This window comes from Heterocephalus glaber, unplaced genomic scaffold (genome assembly GCF_053883595.1).
Source record: "Heterocephalus glaber isolate CG9 unplaced genomic scaffold, H.glaber_assembly_v1.0 deba00000676, whole genome shotgun sequence".
Lineage (NCBI taxonomy): Eukaryota > Metazoa > Chordata > Mammalia > Rodentia > Bathyergidae > Heterocephalus > Heterocephalus glaber.
The window spans coordinates 1,123,202-1,145,320 of NW_028258156.1; the positions used below are offsets into that span (position 1 = coordinate 1,123,202).

The 22,119-nt window shown below is 39.0% G+C and overlaps 1 protein-coding gene across 8 annotated transcripts in view; it reads right to left on the reverse strand.

Moving 5' to 3' along the window:
• Positions 1-2,652: 2,652 nt before the first annotated feature.
• Positions 2,653-22,119, reverse strand: part of Chn2 (chimerin 2) — a 336,463-nt gene continuing 316,996 nt past the window's right edge. For 4 of the 8 annotated variants that reach the window (XM_087206589.1, XM_087206591.1, XM_021254086.2 and 1 more), the window contains 6 exons: positions 18,375-18,459; positions 14,215-14,388; positions 10,843-10,920; positions 8,838-8,975; positions 7,062-7,167; positions 2,653-4,463 (listed from right to left, as the gene is read on the reverse strand). In XM_087206589.1, the coding sequence (XP_087062715.1) occupies positions 4,292-4,463; positions 7,062-7,167; positions 8,838-8,975; positions 10,843-10,920; positions 14,215-14,388; positions 18,375-18,459 (753 nt within the window). In that variant the 3' untranslated portion in view covers positions 2,653-4,291. Of the gene's footprint in view, positions 4,464-7,061; positions 7,168-8,837; positions 8,976-10,842; positions 10,921-14,190; positions 14,389-18,374; positions 18,460-22,119 lie in introns of all 8 variants that reach the window. The other 4 variants (XM_087206590.1, XM_021254085.2, XM_004839492.4 and 1 more) reach the window with 1 other exon arrangement.

A 22,119-nucleotide genomic window follows, 5' to 3' on the forward strand; every position in this document is an offset into this window, starting at 1 on the left:
TCTGCAAAGCCATCGGCCTCTTCTTTGGCCTCTAAACAGTCCTGATTGTTTTTAAGGTCTCCAAAGACTTTGAAAAAGGGAGCTCCAGCTTCAGCTCAGGTGTAATTCTGGCTGTACTAAATCACCTCTTCCACATCCCAGCTCCAAATGCCATTACACTGGGGATTAGGTTTCAACCGAGAACTTCAGGGGGACACAGACATTCAGATAGACCACTGGTTTATTTGGATTTATAAAGCGTCTAACCAATCACACTTCTCCAAAGTATTAGGTCTAACATGATGCCTTGAATCTAGCAAAATAAATCTAAGTAGAACAATTAAATGTTACAGGATATTGTGAAGCAAATCTGAGGGCTGGAGAGACTCTTTCTGAACTGCACTTGTGAGATTTTCTATATTTTGTTACATTCAAGTGGGCCACTTTACCTTTCTTCTTTCTCTTCCTCTCACCTGAGTGTCAGTGCTCCGGAGAACTCTGAGTGCGGACTCCCCTGCATTTCTCCCTTCAGGCTTTCTGGGTCCTCTTACTTAATTCCATGTTTTCAATTATTACCTCTAGCGATTCACTCCCAAATCCATGTCTCCAACCCAATTCTGTCCATGCAATTTCTCAGGAAAGACCTCTGCCTGGAAATTTCACAAGTATCTTCATTTCATCATATCCAACCTCTTCCACTTCTTCTTTCCCTCCCCAATAACCAGATGTTCTGTATATATTCTTCATTTCAGGAATTATTGCACAGTTGCCAAATGAAGCAATCTGGGGCTCAGCCTGGATTTCTTAATCCAATCTATAACCCAGCCTTTTAAACTTTATTTCCTAAATATAATCCAGTTCTATTTATCTCTTCTTTGCTTCTACCCAATCCAGGCTCCTATCATCTCAGTCTCACAACAGCGATTATTTAACTGACTCCCTGCATTTCTTCTCACTACTCCCCATCTGCTCACACGTTCTTTGCTGGATCCATAATCAAGTAAATCATCTTTTAAAAGTGTAAATCAGATTGTGTGATCTGTCTCCTAACACTCATTAGTGCTAAAAAAAAAAAGCCACTAGTAGAAACACCTATGAAATCTGAGTAAAGTTAGAATTTAATTCAGAGTCATGTTTCAATGCTTGATTTTTAGATTTGACAGCTATGCTGTGGTTACGTAGGATGTTAACATTAGGGGAAAGTGGCTAAGGGGTATGTAGGAACTCTGTAGTTTCTCTGCAGCTTTTCTGAAAATATAAAATCATTCCATAATTAAAAGTCTATTTAAAATATTAGTAGCCCACATTTCCCCTATATTTGAACCTAAAAGCCTCAACATGATCAGTTTCCTCCTTCCCACCAGACTAAACTTACTATTTAATTCTTCCCATGAGATAATCATTTGCCTTGCCTCCAAGTATTTAGTGTCTGGCCTATTACTTATGCTTGAAAAATATTTGTTAAAAATTAATGACTGTAGGGCTGGGGATTTAGCTCAGTGGTTCCACCGCCTGCCTTGCAAGCGCAAGGACCAGAGTTCGATCCCCGGTACCAAAAAAACCCAAAAAAACAACAAAAAAAATTAATGACTGTCACATTTAAACAATGAAAGGCTGGCTATAAATTGTGGGGCTTGTGAGAGCATAGGCATGTGTAAGCCACCTGATTTGGGTTTTCAGTAATCAGGACAGCCTAGTAAGCCTTCAAGTGTATGGCGTGTTTCTTCCCAACTGTCTCTCCATAACTCCTTCTCTCCTTCACGCCCCCTGCCCTCTGAAACGTCCGTTTAAGTTAATGGGGAAAAAAGCTGTAGCCTCTCATTCTCTCACCCATCATGCGCCCATACCACTTGCCACAACTCACTTGTAAACAATCTAACTGTGAGTCCCTGGAAACTCTGCTGCATCTTTTAAGGTCTATCAGAGTGACTCCAGTGCTAGGGATGTCAAGCCAGGTAAGAGGAGCCATGTCAGGCTGCCAGATGGTGGGCAGATAGGCATGGGTGAGCAGGCTTCAGACTAAAGCAAGGCAGAGGGATCGAGTGTAGCAATCACATTTGAGAAAAGGAGTCAAGCAAACCCCATTGCACATTACAGAGCCTTGTTGAAATATCCCCTAGTATGTCTCGGACTTGGATTTAACCGGAGACAAATCCTTGTCTTCTCATGCTTCTTTTATCCCCAACCCCAAGTTATATATCTTTTTCCCTTCTAAGTAATCACTCTTGAAATAATGGAAAATAACTATTACTGCTTGCTTTAAATCATTATTTCATTTAAAATGTTATCCCTGCTTTTTCAAATAAGCCAACTCATTCCCAGCTAGTAACAAGCAGGTCTAGAATTCCAGCTTGGGAATTTCTGACACCAGAATCCTTGTTCTGCTTCTCCAAGCAGCCAAGGCTGATTCTCCCTAAACTCCTTACCTCTCCAAGCGCAATGGGCCTTCCAGAAGGCGAAGCTGGACATCCGAATCTCATAACCTCAAAGCAGGATCTCTAGAAATAAGCTGGTGGAGGTGAGGGACAGCAAGATGGGGATGCTATGGGCCACTTTTGCTTTCTCCTATGGTTTGACAATGATGGAAAGCCCATGGCCAAATCTCCCTGAGAAGATTTTAAAGATTCTCCCCATGCCATCGGCAGACATCACTTCTCTGAACAAACTCCAGAATGATAGACAGAAGAATTTAATACATGTAATGCTTTTCCTTCCATTTACACTATCATAAATTACAAAGTATCGTTCACCTCACAAAATAAAACCATTTCCAGATAATTTTTTTGACAGTATCAAGAAGTACATAAGCTACAACAAACAAATCTGTACAGTTGGGAGGAAGGCTAACAGTAGGGAGCAGACTGAATGATTCTGACCCCCAGTTGACAACAGAGTCCATCTGCAGGGCCCTGGGGACTTCCCAGGACAACAGCTGCATGGTGCCCCTCCTCTCATGCCACACCACACACGGCACGACTCTTCTGGTCACTCCAAAACAAGACTTGTGAGTAATTACATGATCTATCTCAGACAATCAGGGAAAGACATTGCAGTTGGATTTTTAAAAATCTAGATGTACAGTTTTTGATGTTTTAAATATTTTACCTATGTTACAAAATATAGAAATCTTGGTGTGAAAGGCTCATGCGGAGATAAATATAACCAACAGGATGGAACTATAGTAATAAAATCATATGAAATTATTTCTCATACAGAACTACTTTTCTCAAGGATGAACAAATATTTAGCAAAAACCAACCTTACTCATTCTTTACTTTTAAAAATAGGTTTGTTGATAAGATAAAAATGAAAAAATTCAAAAATTATTCTGCAGGGTCACTTTTTGTCAATACACGAATGTGGCAAAAATTCAACTTATAATTAACATATGAGTTTGGAGTGTTTTGCTGAAAAGAGGAAAAAGTGCTAAAGTTTTTCATAGCCCAGATACGTCCACTGTCCTCAAATAATTTTACACAAAATGACCACATTCTGCATGTTCTAGGTTACACACTCGTTACATGGGAGGGTAGTGACCAATTGATAACATACTTTGGGAATTCACAAAATTTTTATGGAAAGACAATTTGTGGATATTTCGGACCATCCTATAATTGTTATAAACTTATACTATATGATAGCAGAATGCTAGTGCTTAAGTGCAAAAACTATCAAAAGCAGGGACAATGTGGCAGGTGAAATTTCATTGAAAAGCACTAAAAAGGAGAGAGGTATGTCAAGATAACACTGCATTTGTGGTCAAACTTCCAGGGCATCACAGCAAGAACGCAGAACAATGTACACAGGGTAATAGTCAATGCACTGCATTGAGTTCTATTTGTTAAAATAAAATAACATTCTTGCAGCTGAAATAAAAATACATTTTACAATATAGGTTTCATTTAACATTTAACGTATAGAATTGTCTTCTTTCTGTAAGTGGAAAATTTATAACTGTATCAAGTACCTTTAGGAATTAAGTTCCCTTTTATTACTGGTAAGATTGAAGCTTAAAGGTCTACGTTGTTTTTTAATAAGTTAAAGAAAGATGTATTAATCACTCTTCCAGCGAAACAGACATACATACGAGGCACAGCGAAAGACCCAAGGCCGGGGCTCTCTTGCCCTCACCCTGTTCTCGCATAGAGGAGGGCGTGTCTATGAGACACATTACCCGACTCTGCGATCCGTTGTGGTCCAGGAAACTCTGTTACTTGTTTGAAAAACAAATCAAGTGTAAGAAATGTTTTTATTCCTTTTGATCTATCAACTAGGATGGGGCTGGGGCCATTCAGCTCATTTCTTTGTTGGACTAGAACAAAACATCTTCGTTTTCTATCAAAATCTGCACAATCAGCTTTTGGTACCGCATGTCACGGAGGGTTGTCAGGGTGCTGTCCTCGGGGGGCCTCATCAGGGTGGGCCCAAACACGATCCCCAGATTTTCTGCATTCATAAAATTGTCCTTTTCATTCAAAGTAACTCTGAAAAACACACACAGATACACAAAGACATTGTGTAGACTTGTGGAAGAATTTACGTACTGATTAAGATCCAACACCATCACTGGTTCAAGAAATTACAAAAGCAAACTGAGAATCAGAATAGCAGAAAGGTGTTTTTTATAAAGGTAATTTTCTGATTTGGTTTTCTTTTTAAATTGGTGACATTGCTTCCAGCCAGTGGAAATGAATGCATTATGTAAGTCTAATATGGACACAATTTTAAAAATTAGAAAATCAGTCCTCCTTACTAAATAAACATAGAACTATCATTTAAGGGATATTGGTTTGAAGGAGCGGAAGATTATTAGCTGGCCCATGGTGGCATCATGGCTTTTATATATTAGTCTTTTTTCCCATTGATTCCCATTGGTCTGTAAGCTGGAAAGTGGGACACAGAGCAGGCTCCCTGTCTGCTGGCAGGGCTAGCAGTAGAGGAGAAAGGGTACTTATAGAATGGGTTGCCATGTGGTGTGTTTAGGAAGAGCCAGGTGGTTATCGGGGGACAGGGGAATGGCTGGAATGTAGCCAGACAGGAAAGCAGTTGGACATTATTTCTAGTTCCCCCAGGATGAGGTCTGTAGCAGTAGTTATTGTTGGAATTTAAAATCATCTTTTCAATCTCTAGACAAGAACTGAAGAGACTTTAAGAATGAAATCCAAATCCCCAAAGTTGGCTTACTATATTTCCAGTAAAATAAAATTGTTATCTCTCAGATTCCTGATTTCAGAAATTTAGATTTTACAATGCTCATAATAGATCTAAGAAGGAGCAGGTTCTCCAAAGAACTAAAGACAATTAAAATGTGTTTAGGTTTTGCACTGAAGGCCGTTCTTTGCTGTCTATTCCCTTAGAGCTAAGAAGGATTTGCCACTTAGTATTATTTTAGGAAGGTCAGCTCAGTTTGAATCATTTTCATGCTGCAAAGCTAAGAGGAAGGTAGAAAAGAGGAGATTCTGGATTGTTAAAATGTTTACCTTTTCCTATGAAGTCAGACACCACATTTGACCAAACAAGATAGCTAGCAGACTCATCACAATAACAATACAAAACTATTGCCATTTACAATTCATCTGGGAGAGGCCAGCATTTTTTGTGATACTGGTCCTTTACTTCCCAAATTGTAACAATTGGACATAAGTCACAAGGAAAGAAATAATTTACAGCTAATTAAAAGCTTACGGAGATACTCAGAGTCTATCACTGATCCAAAAATTACTTGCACTCTACTCTTACATTAAATAGATTAATCCAAATGGTATTCTTTTGAACTATATGTTACCCACTCTGATCACTCTGGTCTGAGCCGCAGTCATAATAAGGCCAAAAAGTAAAATCCAAAATAATTGGAATTTGTACAGTATTCTCAACTTGCTCCTGCACTTGCTGAGTAGATCTGTAATTTGCTCAACATAGACAATTTTTGGTTCACTTTGTCTAAGAATGCGGTGCTGCCATGTATATTCCAGAAATACAAAGAGAGACACACAGATGTGCATTGATCCCTCCAACAGTCAAAGGCCAACTCATCAATCTCATTACAAATGTACAGGAAAGAAAAGGGACCCAGGGTTTAGAGAGGAGTCTGGATCCAGGAGTTCTAGTGTGTGGTAAACATCCAAAAATCTCCATCTCTGCTTCACATGCTCTACCCAGATAACTTACTATGGTAGATGTCCTCTCAGAGGGGCCCACACTCCTTGTCTCCTGTAAGTAAGGGCCAGACCTAGGTGGCTTTTAACATACAAAACACAGAAATAGCCATAGGACGTCATTTCCTAAAAATATAACCTTTCCTCTTGGATCCTCCTGCTTGCTTGCTCTAAGGGATGCCAGTTGCCATTTTGTGTGCTGTCTGTGGGTTGCCCCCCAGTATAAGTCAAGGAGGAAGTTGGCCTTCAGGTCAACAGCCTTCAAGGACTGAACCCTGCCAACAACCAATGAGTGAACTTGGAAGTGGAAATTCCCTTCCATGAAGCCTTCAGATGAGATTGCAGGCTGGCTGATTTCATGAGTGACCTTGAACCAGACGTCCCTAGCTAAGCTACAACTTGATCCTTGGCCCAGAGATGAGGGAGATAATACATTTTTTATTGTTTTAGGCCACAAAGTTTGGGAGTAATTTGTTCCTTGGAGACAGAGAACTCACACATCAGGAAAACAAGAGATCACAGGCTTAGGAGTCTGAGACTGGGGTGAACAGCAAGAGGAAGATCAGAACATACAGTACACACTGGGAGGTGCAGGTATGGAGTATAAGTAGTGAAGACAAGTGGTTAAGATAGAGTGCGGACTCTGGATCAACCTGCTTAGGTTTCAGTCTTAGATTCATTTCTTTGGATTAGACATTCGACTTCCTTTGGTCCAGGCCCATAAGAGTACCCACACCCTGTGGAAAGTGCATGAAGCATTTCTCAGCATGGAGCAGAATTCTAGCAGCTATGACTGGGACAGGCTTAAGAAAGTAGCACAGTCCACTTTAAATAGAGTGTCTGTCCACTCTGTAGTCAACTTTCCTTCATGCATTAACTGCTCCAGGGGCAGATGAGGGGCAGATCAGTAAGGGAGGTGTTGCTTACTTTTTGAGGTGGATCATTAGGTAGCGCAGGGTCTCATAGTGGGCGGGAGGCAGCAACATCAGCACTTCATGGACTGCTTCCAGCCTCTCATCTGCATTGGAGATTTCTGTATAAATCACATAGAACAAATATTAGCACAGAGCTGTGACATTAGAATGTCCAGAGAAGTAACAATGTCTCATTTGTCTTGATCACAAATGAGGAGGACAGTCTAATAAATTCATGCAATTTCAGGTACTATTGCACAGAAATTAATATTTGTTTGCATTTTGCCTCATTCCGGAAAGAGTCTGAGGTTAAGTATCACATGCTTATTGCGTTTCCATGATGTGGGTGGCTGGAGGTTGGACACTGACCCTCCCCTCTGGGAAAGGGCATCCTAGTAGAATGCATACAGTGTGAAGTTACATGCACAGTCTATGTGTGCTCTTTCTGTCTTCTGAACATTGGATTTGGTGGAGACCTCACTATCATAAGCTCTAATTTTAACTACTACATATAGGAGTGTGCCCCTTACACTGCCAAATAAGTCTTTCCCTGGCAGGCTTCCATAACTGAATGCATTTTGCAATGCAAGGACATTGGCAGTCAGGCTGGCTAGATCAGCCTGCATTGAAGGCAACTGTCACTAAAGTGCTGGCAGGATTAGCCCTGGTGTTCAGTTCAGGTTAGGAAATAGCTACTGGGCGTGTTAACAATGGGAGGAAGAGTGCATGCTTCTGGATTTGGGGTCTCTGATATGTGTTGGTATATACTCAAAGAAAACCCTCCAGATATTTCTTCTGGGTTGGAAGGTACCAAGCTGTTGGAATCTTGCTCATTTAGGGCTACGAGAACCCAGGAAGGAATGTTCTCACCAGAGAGCAGGGCCATAGCTCATCTGGAAAATGTGCCATGCATAAATCCCAACCCACCCTTGTTTCCTCCTGTCAGACACCTCATTAGCATAGCCAACAGCACATACTTATACTTTTTAATCTTTAAAGACTTTTTAAAAACCCCTAAAATTAAAAAAAAAAGTTTCTCAAAGTGAGCTTGACCTCTCTGTCATGCATCTTAGCATCCAAATCTCTCCTTTCTTGTCATTATCTGTTCCTGGGCAAAGAGCAGCCCCTTCCCATGACATTCTGCCTGTCACACTCCACTCACAGCAGTGAGGCCACTTGGTGAAGCCTGAATGAGCAACTGTGGCTGATGGTCCATTCCTGGACCTATGAGCTTAGCCCTCCACATCTGGCTATTCTCCTCTGTAAAATCTGATTGTAACATTTGCCTCACGGGATAGATGAGAAAAATAAACTAGAAGAAGCTGGTGAGAGCTCCTAGCATAGAATTTGACACAGAATACCCTTGGCCTTCTATTAATTTCGAACAGCATCACTGGCAAGACTTGGATGAACCTTAATGAATCCACAGTGTGACTCTGCTTAATGGATGAAAGTAGTTAATCTACATAGCTCTCCTTGGGGAACATATAAAATATTCACACTTTTAAGAAATAACAGACTAGGGCTGGCCGAGCTGGTTCTCTGCATATGGGGAGCAATGAGGAAAGACAGAACTGCCTCGAACCCAGCTTCTGTGGTCACAGTTGGCTTAGCACAGGTTCAGCTCAGCTGGTGCACTCTGTTGGCTTTCTGATGACTGTACTACTGTGCTCTCATTGGAAAAATAAAAACTCATGCAATAAAACTCTTCTGAGTTTAATTTTCTTAAGATCAAAAACATTGTACTTAAGTGTTTAGTGCAAATGAAAAATTAGTCTTCCATACTTACTTGCTGCTTCTATAAATTTGGAATAGGTATCATAAGTGATGACAGGGATGGGTAAGTCTCTGAAATACAGTTTCAGAGCCCCAGTGATGATGTTTATGTCTGGATAGATGTTGGCAGATATATCTGCCTTTTCCCCATCTGAAAAACAGTCAATGATCCAAGTTCTAATTAGGATCTTCTTTCACCAAGTTGAAGCACGCACAGAAGGGGGAAAACTTCAACAGTGAGTGCTACCTGACAAGTTTCAGCTAACTCTTTTTCGGCTTCTAATAACACTGAGGTGCAGGAAGTAACAGGAGTTTGCTGAGAGTTAGGTAAGGTCTGAGGGTACGTGCAGGCACAAAGGCAACGGAATGGACAGGAAATAGTTCTTTGGTTCTCAGCCCCAGATAATTTGCCCAATGGAAATTTAGCACAGTAATTCATATTATAGACATAAAGATTCATAATAGAATAACAACTTTATATGAAAATGTAAAGAAACCATCAAAGGTCTACTACATCTCCATCAATATTCTTTGGACTTGGATTTGAAGGTCACATGAGCAAAATAATTATTGAACACTTTCATTTTCTACTATTTTTTTTAAACTCACTGAAGTTGATTTTTGAACTTGACTCTACCCCCCTCGCCTGGAGGCCTTCAATCTGGGAAACTTTAAACTTACCTCATGTATAGTTAGGTTATCTTTCTTTTACTATTTTTTACAATAATTCTCAAGACAATTTTGATTTTTTAGTTTTACCATTAATAAATACCAGTTCATTTTAACGATTGTAGACTAGGAGTTCTTTTTTAACCTTTGGATAAAAAATGTTTCAATCATACGGAGACTAGCAATATCTTTTGCGTGGAGAATTAAAAGAACAAATGCCTTGGCAAATTTGGTTATGAAGATTAAAAAACTGTGAATGTACAGAAGAGAGTAAAAGAGCAGCAGATATGTCACACTGATCCCCTTATTTATATATTTAGCAAACATTTATTGAGAATCTACCACACACCAAGTATAGTTAAGCCTTTGTAAATCAAAGAAGAAAAGAGACACCCCCTTTGATTAGTTCTAATTAGACTGGGAGTAAGACATGCAACTCAACAATTACAAAGAAATGGGATGCTATGCTGGAAACAGGTGAGAAACACAGAGGGGCATGGGCCAGTGAAACAGCTTGGGGTGATCAGAGAAGCCTCATGAAAGACAAAACACTCAACTCCCAATATAAATGTGTTGGCCAGGCAAAGAGGTACACATTCCAGATGAACAGGACAATGAGCTGAAGTGCTTCTTTATGACAATAGGTAAGGTGTATTTCAGGAGCACTGGAGTATAAAGAGCAATAGGAAGGAGGAACTGGAGAGGAGCTGATCAGACAGGCAGGTCCGCATCATCCAAGACCTTGTGTATCATGTTACCCAGGGGAGCTCCATCGAGGAAAACAGGGCACCAGAACAATTTGGACTGTTCATTAGGAATACAGATTCTTAGGCTAGTCCTGCTTTCTGAGTAAGTCCTGAGGATGATGATCTACATTCCGAACAAGTTCTTCAGGTTGGCTAATCACTGACCTAGGAGATAATATGCACTAGAACTGTGAGTCACCATCAAAAAGAACAAAGGAGCTACCTGCTGAACTCTACTGGCTTCCCCTCCTTCAGTGCAGGGACTCACCCATCCCCTGTTCCTTTTTTGGAGGTCTGAGAAGAGTCATCAGCGGGATCCCGAGATGGGGATGCAGAAGGGTGCTCTGGTACCACGTGGACTGGCTGCCCATTCACATGGTATTTAAACTGATTTCCTCATGTGGTTATTGTCTGCAACATCTAAAGAAACATTTCCCACAGAGGCAGAACTGGGAGAATTTTTTAAAGCATCATTCCTCAGTTTCTTAAAAACAACTCTCAGTAGTTCTGATACCTTGTTCTCACTATGCATGAAGCTGGTTCCAACAGAGAGGCTGCTGAGGAGGATAAGTCAGATGGCAATTCAGGAAGGCACAGGCTTACCTCTATCAAATGCCATCTTGACATCTTCAATGTGTTCTGTGAACCCAGAGACTCTATACAGGCCTTCTGACTTCAGTCCTATGGGGCAGAGGGAGGGAGACAGTGGGAGAGACTTCAACTTCAGCTTCCCGAGACATCTAATAAAAGACTCTAATTTCACATACGTACTATGTGCAATCAGGAAACAAGAAAACATCATTAGTGATCTTATATATCACACACTGTTGCGTCAGAACTTGGACTTGTCAGCCCTAGTTTCCACATGAGTCTATCTTCATTTGCTTGTTAGGAGTGGAGTTCTCAGTGGCGATCTGGTCTTCTTCTTGCCTGACTTTGCCAAGCAACTTGATATTTAAGATTCTCACTGACCACAGTCCCCTACTTCCTTTGTTCATCAGATCACTGGGTACCCATTTCACTGCTGGGGCAGCAACTTTCCCTTCTCCCAAGCATCTTTCTAAGCCATGTTTTCTATTGTAGGAGGTACTGTTCTAGGTAAATGTGTGTAATATGCTAGAAAAATCTAAATTTTATAGCTTTTTAGGAGTAACAATAAATAAGACAATATGCTGAATAACTCAGTATGAATGATTTAATTTTGCCTTTGCATAACCGATTGTACAAACAGATGCAGAAAATAAAATTCTATTTATTGATTTTATAAACTTGGTCATTGTATATTTAGGCAAAAAAGGACTTAGTTTCTGCTTCTCAAGCTTATTGATTTGTTAAGATATGTTCTAAACCTATCACACACACACACACACACACAATCAAAAATGTCAGAAGGAATGTAGGACCAGGTTTCAGACCTTGTATATCAAAAACTAGCTCCTATCAGAACTGTAGCTATTGCAAAAATAAGTAAAGAGTTTGTGTTGTTCCACAGTAGAATATGTTAAACTCTTGATAACTAACATATTCCTGTTTTTTATAAATTTCACAAATATTTATTGACTATATACTATCTGCTATATACAAGGCTTTGCATGAGTTTACATCAGAGACAACAAATACATGTCAGACACTGTTCCTCATCTGTCCTGTGACCTTGCAGATGGTCTTAGTTGATATTAGCTGCTTTGTCTGAAGATCAGTTGTCTAGGTAGCCACGGATGATCAACTGAAGGGAGCCCACAAGATGAAACCTGGGGGTCACATTTTCTAGATGGTGCTGCGTGCAGGGTCCTCTCAGCAAAGTGGGATGATAGACTGTTAGAGGCATGGCCACTGTAGTTATGGGAGCAGACGGAAGTGGACAGCTAACCCTGACAGAAGAGGGTATCTAGGGAGGTCTTATTGAGGAGCAAGTCTGTGAAGGAAGTCATCAGGAGGGGCTGGAGTTTGTTAGAGGAGAAGAGACTGCCAACTGCCATTCCAGTGTTTGTTCTCCATTCCTGTGTTGCAATGGGATCTTTGATTGTTAAAACCATATGTATTGCAGTGGCCATTCAGTTCTGGGCAATGCAAAGAGAACAGAAGTAATGGATACAGTCTCTGGGCTGTGGCCTTGAAGGGAAGAACTTGCACTTTCCCTCTTCTTGTGGGTTGCAGTGCAGATAGGATGATAGTCATGCAGATGAGGGCAGATCTCAAGTGTGACAAAGAACAAGTTGCAGGGCCTGGGCTCCTGGCATTGAGTAACTGCTCATTAACCCTGGACTGCTTCTGGCTACCTGCATTGTCACAGGAGATAAAGAGATCTCTATCTATTGAAGATTTCTATCTTATTGAAAACACTATTATTCTGGGTCTCTGGAACAGCAATGAAACTTACTGGTTGTGTAATATATTCAGACAGGTTTGGAGTGGAGTTAGGGGAGCTGGTTATTCCAGGAAAAGCTGAAAAGAAATAACAGGTCAAGCCCTGTATATTTGGCACTGTATTAGGTCATTTATACACATCAACTTATTTTAATCCTCACAAGCACTTTCTGAGGTACAATTACTTCTACTCTACAGATGAGGGAACAGATATTTAAGCAGAGTAAGAACTTGCTCGAGGCCATGTTGGCAGTGGTGCCATGCAGCTAAGAATAGGTCAGGTGACTTTTTTTCTAGCCTATTACTAGGTTTTATTTGTAGGCTTGGTCCTCTACTGTCTGTAACTCCAATCCCTTTGCTGTGATTCCCTTGGCCCAGACTCTGAGTCATGCTATTTTATCTATCCTATAGGAGTTGGTGCTATTCTATCTTCACCAGAGCAGCACAGTTCCTGTCCTTGGATGTGCCCCCAAACTGCAGTGTCTTCCAAACAGCTGGCCCAGGGCCACTTGTCCCAGTCCTTCATCCAGAGTTGGGACACCTCTCCTCTCTTCTTAGCTAGTCAGCCTTTCCATCAATTCCTTCACCAGATCCCAGAGCATCCATCAAGTTCCTCTCTTTTCACTACTGGAGACATTTCTTACCATGGGGGATTAAATGAGTCAGTCCTCAGGGACCAGAATCACCATGGCTTTCATGCTGCAGATAAAATAATCTTCTATCTTGAAAAGGCTTGAGATAACAAGCTCTAACATCCTGCTTTGCTTTGTTTTGGAAAAAATACCATAGTTGGCCAATGACTAGATACCTGTAGAATATGTTAACTCAATTTTGGAGCAACAATGGATACAAAGTATAGAAGAATATAAAATAATTACGGCTCAGTTATTCAAGTTACATCCTGCAATCCAAGTTTTTCCCAGTGAGATCCATATGATGCTGAAGAATTGCCAAATAAAAAAAAAATAAAGAAAAGGTAATTCCAGCATAATACAAAGAACCTTCTTTTGGAGGGGGGAATATTTCTATCTTCCTTGCCACCTTGATTTTTCATTGCATCCATCTTTATAATCTTTTAACTGTTCTCTTTGAAGTAAACAGAACAATATCAGAGATGAACTTTTATATTGTAGGAGACATGTGTTGATCAATAATTTTTAAATTACTTAATAGAAGCACATTTTAAGACCAATTCAAACCTCACCCGTCTTAACCTTTTTTTAATTGTCCTCAACTAAAATGAAGTATCTTCCTTTGTGATTCTATGGTGTTTGGATATGTGTACCCACAATATATATTTGTTTGCTCTTCTGATTTCCACATACAGTATGAATTTCCTTAAGTTGAGAATGGTGACTTTTAGATCCCTAGTGTCTGGCACACAGCTAACTACTCAGTAAACATTTGTTGAGTGCATCCATGTTATGGTTTATATAAGAAATGAAAACTGACATAGTTGGCAGGATTTAGTTTATCTCTGTGTGTGTTTCTGCATGTATACAGGTCATTTTCCCAAGAGTAGTAGTGTGAGCCAATTCTTTGGCAACAATCAATATAAACCACAAAATAAAATCACTGTAATACCGTAGTAGGGAATATTTTCCAAACCTCTTGCTTCAATTTCCCGAATACATATGTCAACCACCATGGGCCTCTGAGTGTTGTGAGCTTTCACGAGAGTGGTGAGGTCACAGCAGTACACCTTCTTGATCCTCTTGAGATCAGGCTGGCAGTCATTAGGAACATGCTTGGAACACTGCTTGTGTACATTCAACCCACAGTCTGTAAGCAAAGAGGTCACGTTAGCCTTGCCCAGTTCTTTTGTCAAGTCCAACACAAATTATATGTTGCCAGAAATAAAAATAACAACACCTAAAGGTTCTGGGAAATCCATGCCATTTAAGAAGTGATACATTCCACAAGGTGCGTATGAGAATCACTTCACCCATTAAACCCATTCAGAATTGCATTTTTCTCATTAATCTTTCTCTTTTGCTTGATCGTAAGAACAGGATATCTTGTTGAGATAGTTTAAATACTCAGGTTGTGTGTATATTTTCATTTTCAGATTTGGGCTCTTGGGTTTGAGCTCTCAGAGCTAGTCATAGCTCATACATGCTAGCTTGTTTCCTTAAGTTTTTGATGCTCCTCTGTGGAAGACATGGTACTTTCTCGGCAAAAATCTCTAGTCTTTGCTCTGAGGAACCCTGGCCCTGAGCCCTGGCACCCTCTGCCTTTCCTGGAGAGTCGCTCACAGTTCTCAATCCCTTCTTCCTTGCTGGACAGACTATGGAGAACATTTTCCCTTGTTCATGCTTTATTTTGATACCTGTGAGTAGAATTAAGGTCTGATTGTATACCAGTGGGCATGCCAGAGAGTATATAACTTATAACAATGCTACATAATATGATGATTAAAGTCATGATTTATAAAGCTGATGTCAAGATCCAAAGCTGGAAAGCTGCTTTTAAGTTCAGTGAGGAAATTAAAAGCCTTGTTAGCATTTGGTAGACAGTGACAGAATTCTCTAATAGAAAGACACCGTCTACATTCTGGAAAATAAAAATTTAATGTTGAAAGCATTCCAAGTTGATGTGCTTCTACTCAGTGTCTTCTAATATTCTTTTTCCTAGCTATGATTTTATTTTTTATTTTTTGTGTATTTTATTTTATTTTATTTTACTTTTTTGGTGCCGGGGATCGAACTCAGGTCCTTGCTCTTGCGCAGCAGGTGGCGTAACCACTGAGCTAAATCCCCGGCCCTTTTGTGTATTTTATACACAGACCATACACACACAATAATGAACAGTATCATCAGCTGCTTTACAAAAAAGCGCCAATCATACCAGGGGTTTGAGAGAATCTAACTTCTGTAAAAATCATCAGTGGTTATTTCTAGGTGATTTTTAGGTAATATTTCCTGGCTGAGTTCTCTTTATATTCCTTCCAAAGGAAAAAACAGTTCTGATTTTTTTGAGCTTTATCAAAGTAAGTAATTCTACAAAGCTCAAGTAGAATTCAAAAATATTTTGACAGATCTACTTAGTGTAAATTTTGGCTAACTGTATTAAAGAGAACTGGCCGGTTTCTTTGTTTAGATCCTCTTTTATAAAGTGGGGATCATAATAGCACCTACATCATAGGGTGAGCATGAGGATCAAATTAAATTAATAGAAAGTGGTTAGCATAATATCTGAAATCTGGGAAGTACTATAATAAAGTGTTAAGTCATATAAAATAAATAGCACATTTGGTGACAGGAAATATAAAGAGACCTGCCTTGATATTCTTAAGTCATTTCACTGGTAATTTTAAACTGCACCCTATAACTTTCATTTAACACTTTTTGTTAACTTATGATAAATATACATATCAAAATTCACTATTTTAGCTATTTTTGAGTGTTCATTAATGTTATTGTACAGTCATCACCACTATCTGTCTGGAACTCTATACTCATTGAACAGTACCTACCCACCCCTCCCCCCAGCCACTGGTAGCCACCATTCTACTTTCTGACTATGAATTCAACATCTCTGGGTATCTCACAGGAGTGGATCGATCATACTGGACTTGTAATTTTGTGACTGGTTTATTTCCCTCAGTACAAAGAGCCTCAAGGCTCATCCACATTGTATCATGTGTCAGGATTTCTTTTTTTAAATTTTTATATTTTTAGATACATTCTGGACTCACAGGTAGGAGGTTCTATTTGAATTAAACAGATATATTCCTTTCACCTTTGTCTGCATGGTCTAAGAGTTCTTGAATTTTCTTCCTTTTTAAGGCTGAATAATATTCCCTTATATGTCTACATCACATTTGTTTATCCATTCATCTACTAGTGGGTTCCTTTTACTTTTCAGATATTATGATTAATGCTGGATGAAGGACATGGATGTGGAAGTTTCTATTGGAATTCTGCTTTCAGTTCTTTTGGACATATATATGGAATTTCTAGATCATATGATAATTCGATTTTTAATTTTCTTTAAAATGTTATTTTAAGATCTGAAGCAACAATGTGTTTATATAGATTTAAACACCAATATCTTATTAAAATTAAGATGTTTTATAGTAAGCATAAAATATTTACTTTTTACAAATGACTAGCCCTGCATGTGTTGTAACTAAGGTCTAGATCACTGAAATAAATTTAAAATCTGGAGAACTGAGAGCAATGATGTCTCCTCTTAACCTTTGATGAGCGGTTTTCAGCCTTCCTGCGCTTTGGAGGAAATAGAAGCTCAAAACGTAGTTGTTGGAGAGAACTAACCAAAAAAGGCTTAAATGTGTTTTATTTTAAAAAACAGAAAAAAAAATTCCAAAAACCCTTTCATCCCAGAGAAAGTTGCTGATCACAGCTAATGTGAAGTCCAGAATTTTGTTCTCATAATATTGACTTTGGACCAATTTCTTGCTGAAACTGGATAATATCAGCAATGTGGGATATTTTTGGTAGGTATAATCTGGACAGGTTGAATTGATGACCACTGAGAAATTCAGATACACAACCACAGTGCACAATGGTTGAGCTGTGAGATACTTTAAGACTCCTAGCAAATCAGTCTTTTGTATTAATCTGGGTATCTGGACACTTCTGGAGAGGCTGCCTCTCAGCTTGGGTTTGCTATCTGCCTCAGGAACCTGGAATGGGAAAGTAGAATGATCCAACACCCATGAGAATCCTTGACTCACAATTGAGCTAACAAAGGCCCTTGTAAGCAGAAAGGACTGAGGTTTTACAATCCTGTGACCCAAAACAGGCAATATGGGAATGAAGATCATCTCAACATAAAATCACATTAGCTGATTTTATTTTAAATGCTTCATAAGAATTATTTTTAAAAATCATACACTAGCATGGAGGAAATCAACCAAGAGTTGGCAGAAACCTGATCAATATCAGAGGAGGCTGCTCCTGCTTCCAGCACAACTGCTTGCCAGGAAAAAAAAAAAAGAAAGAAAAAAAAGCAAGACAAGATGAACTAGGAAGCCCAGTTAATATATTAATTTGGCAACATTTTGTTCAATGAACCTTAAGAAGATGTGCTGTGTGCTGTTAGTGTATGTGTGTGTCCTATTCTTGGTGGAACAACATTCAAGAGTTTAAAAATAAGTGATGCCAAAGTAAGGTGTGTGGTTTCACTGCTGATCTGATGGCAGAAAAATCCTGAGCACGGGCTCTGGAGTCCACCTGCCTTTGAGTCACTGTTCTGCAACTTAATATGTGGCCAAAGGCAATTAACAATTATCTCGAAGACGCCATTTCCTTTTTCATTTAATGGGAACAAATTGCATCTTCCCTAAGGTCTGTAGGTGAGGCTGAATGGTATGATAAATAGAAAGTGCTTAGCCTGGTGCCTGTGGCAAATGCTCATCAGGATTATTATAATTTTTAATGTCCTGCCTTTTGTAGTAAGATGGAATGGGAAAGAAGTGTGGCTTTTCTATCTATGGAATTCTACTAGAATTGATTTTTTTTTTTCTTTGAAGGACTACTGCCTATCTGGGGAGGCAGGTAGATCTTAAGGAAATATACTTAGGTGTTTATTTTTTAATATATTTTCTTTCATAAACATGAAATACTCCTTTTCATTGCTGCAAACTGTTAGATTTCCTGTGAAGCAGAGGCCTTGGATCCATGAGACAGCTAGACTTTCACATTCATCTGGGAATGGTCCTTATTTCTGGAGAGATGCACCCTAGATCAACATAGCAGAGCGCTTTATATAATTGGAAAGGGAGAAAAAAGTTTTGTGTCTACCTGAGCACCGGACTCCTTGTGCGATGAGTCCCCACATGAAATTGGCACAGTACTCACACCAGTGTGGGCCTCGGAACGTGTGGACCTATGCTCCAGAAAGAAGCAGTGTCAGAAAATGCAGTTACGTGGGAGCAGGTGGCTGAACATAAGACATATGGATGGAGTTAAGAAACAAGGGCCTTAGCAGGAGTGGCCTCTCCCTGGGCCCTGGCCTGCCAGCGAAGCAGAGTTCTAAACAGATCTGGAGCAGAGATGTGCTTTGATCTTTGAAATCCTCCACTGATCCACCATGCCCCAGTCAGTAAGGAATATGGAGAAACAGTAAGATTACTGGGAGATTCCATCAGTAAAGGAATGAGACTCTCACACCACACACAGGGCAGTGTACACAAACCCAAGATAGCCTGTGCTGACTGTTACAACCTACATTTAGCTCTGCAAGTCCTGAAAGGCAGAATTCAATTACTGTGGTTTTTAAACTAAAGTCGCTCCACCTGTCTGTAGAATATCCAGGCAGGTATAAATAAGACATGATTATGGGATAATTAAAAGGTTCCAAGGCTTTGAGCCACTTCCAAAAAAAAGGCATTTAAATAAAGTAAGGGACTTAGCTGAGATTGCAGGCCTACCAATGAAACTGCTTTCCCTAGAGACAAGGTCTGTATTCAGCAGACCCTGGGTTGGCTTTTGGGAGAGTAAGCACCAGGTTGGTTGAAGGGCTTGTCTCATTGGTTGGTGCCCCCAGACAATTATTAAATGTTCCAATTATCACAAGAGGATAGTCTTATTTCTGATTATTCGGATATAGGTCCTCCTGTGACAAGATCATGTGTCAAGTCATGAGTGAGAAACAAAATAAAAATAGTTGTTCTCTGGTACTAAAAACTTAAAAGATGGAGAGGTGGGAGATTCCTTTGCAAGTAAATGTGACCATGGTAGGCCAAAAAAACTGTAGATAGTCCACTGGGGACATAAAAATCTAGGTAAAATGGTTCTAAAGTTTTACAAAATTAAGATATTATCTAAAGTCTTTCAAAGCTTTAAACCTTGATTAATGAAAGAAATTCAAACAATATTTTAAAAATAGATCGGGAGGCCTATCTACAACTTTGTAATGACAAAATCAAGATGAAAAATACGGTCATGATTTGAGAACATTCCCAGTTACAGCTCTACTTAAGAAAAAGTAGCATCACTTTGACTTCCTTGTTCATACAGACAATTAATTGGGTGGACACAAAGTGGCAAACAAGACAAAGCTGGTTCCCTCCTAATGGAACTCACAGGTGAGCAAAGGTAGAGAAGGAAAGTAAGCTCATCAATTAAAAAGAGCAACCGATAACCATGTTTCCAAGGTTATAACCACGTGATAAAACTAAATTATAAACATTTATTGGTATTTTAGCTTATCACATGCAAATCATGCATTACACTGTTTCAAAAAATGATGAAACTAAACCTCTCAAAATTGTATTTTACATAAATAGAGAAATGTTCTGAGAGGGTATGGCCCCAACACATGACAATGCTCTCTTAGGAGGAATGCAGAGAATCATCCCAGGAGCACTTGCATTCTCACAGAGACAAATGCAGGACTCATCTAGAGGCCCACTGAGATTGGACTTGGTACAAAAGACCTCCTCAAAAAATGCCTTATTAAAAATTGAACATTTTCTAAATTCAGCAATCATTAATATTTTACTAGAAATCCTCTAAAGGTGCTAGTTAATTTTGGCAGTAAATCTGATTAGAACTATACTATTGAAATAGGAAGATCTATTAAATATAATAAAATAATATATAAAATACAACTTAAAATAAAAGTAGACATATCAAGCCAATAAAAATTAGGACAGGAGAAAAATGAAGCAATTAAAAACACAGTAAATATTTTAAGAAATCCTTATGGATCTGTAAATGCTTCTAACTCAAAGAAAAGAGATTTTTCACGTCATTTTAATAATCTCTACAAAAAACATTTAAAACATAATGTGAGAGAAACATTATAAGTAAAAATACATATCTAGCAAATGCTAGCCAAGAGAATAGATGAATAGATCAAATATATATATTTGCATTATTATTGATAAAGGCGATCACAACATAATAATTAGAAATTTATTTTTTTACCAGGAAGATATAGTAACTTTAAGCTTTTAGGTATATGACATGTTGTCTCAAAAAATATACAGAAGAAATCAAAAGAATTGCAAAGGGAAATTGACAAATCCATAATCATAATGATTTTAATGTCGTTCACCAAACTAATAAATATAAAGTTAATATATTGACTAGGAAAGAGACTTCATAACCAGCACACACCATTTTCATAAACACCTGGAACATTTACATAGGCTGACTACAAAACAAACCTCAACATATACAAAGGCCTTGACACCATATTATGAATTTTTAACTATAATGCAATAAAATTACAAATAAATAATAATAGATTGTTGAGCTCCAGTATGTTTGTTACAGTATATTTGGTACCAGTGGGACATAGTCGAATAATCAGAAAACAAATTACATATAAATAGAGACACAGTGTGTCTGGAAAGAGGCTTTATAAATTAGTGGGGGAAGGATGTTAGAAAAAGGAATTATTTCCTATTTCATTTACCTCTCTCCACCTTTCCATCACCTCATTCTCTCCTCATTTATTTGATACTTACATGCTGATTGCCACTTTGAAGCTGACCCTGTACCACTCTTTGGATGGACTAAGTTGAAAGAGATCACAGTAGCATGGACCACATGCATTCAAGAATCTACTAGAATAAGTAGGGAAAAGGTGATACAATAGAACATGTGGGAGGTCCTACAGTAGGGTAAAGGACAGAATAGTATCTTCTTCCCCAAAAGTTGGGGAAAATGACTTTGAACTCGGTTTTGAAGGATGGATAGAAGTTCATTAGACTGGAAAAGAGGAGCTGGTGGGCAAGTAGTGGTGTTGACAGGGGAGCAGATGACTTGGGAACAATATTCCAAGAAGAGGAAACAGCATAACCAAGGGCGAATGGAAATGGCTTTTGGCTTTTGATAAAAGATCTTTTCTGGCAGATGGTGCAAAAAGAGGAGTGATTCATGTTCTCTGAAACTTCTCCAGTGAATACATATCCCCCATGGGAAATATCTCTATACCTTGGGAGAAAATGCAAATGCAATGTTTAGAAACTGGGACAGTAGCTAAATGTTTATTGTACAACGACAAATTGCATATTGACCTGATAGAAACTGGCCCACCTGCTTCAGAAAATGCAGGATACAATGGTCACAGATTTTCTAAAATTTCAGTTTTTGTCAATATTTTTAAAAATAATTGAGCACATAAAAAATTGCATTAAATGCTTATTAGCTCTGCCCATTTTTACCCAGATTCTTTCCCCAAAACCATTCTCACTTGATCTCATTTCTGCAGCCAAACAAATGCAGGTAGATATCACAACTACCAAGTAACTCCAAGTGTCCCTGCTCAGCCCCAAATAAAACAAAACGAGAACAGAGGGGAACATAAAGTTAGCTAAACATTATTTTTGGTCCACTTCCTGATTTCCTTTCTGGGACGGGCCACTGTTTATTTTCATGACCAATATACTGTTCAGTTTTCTTTTTCTTCCTCAAAGACAATCTTGAGATAACAGACCACATGTGAAATGTCCAGAGTGCTTTCTGAGCTCATTGGCTTTGGGGTTGCCTTATCATATCTATTCTCACAATGAAATGCCCCATATTTAAGTCACCG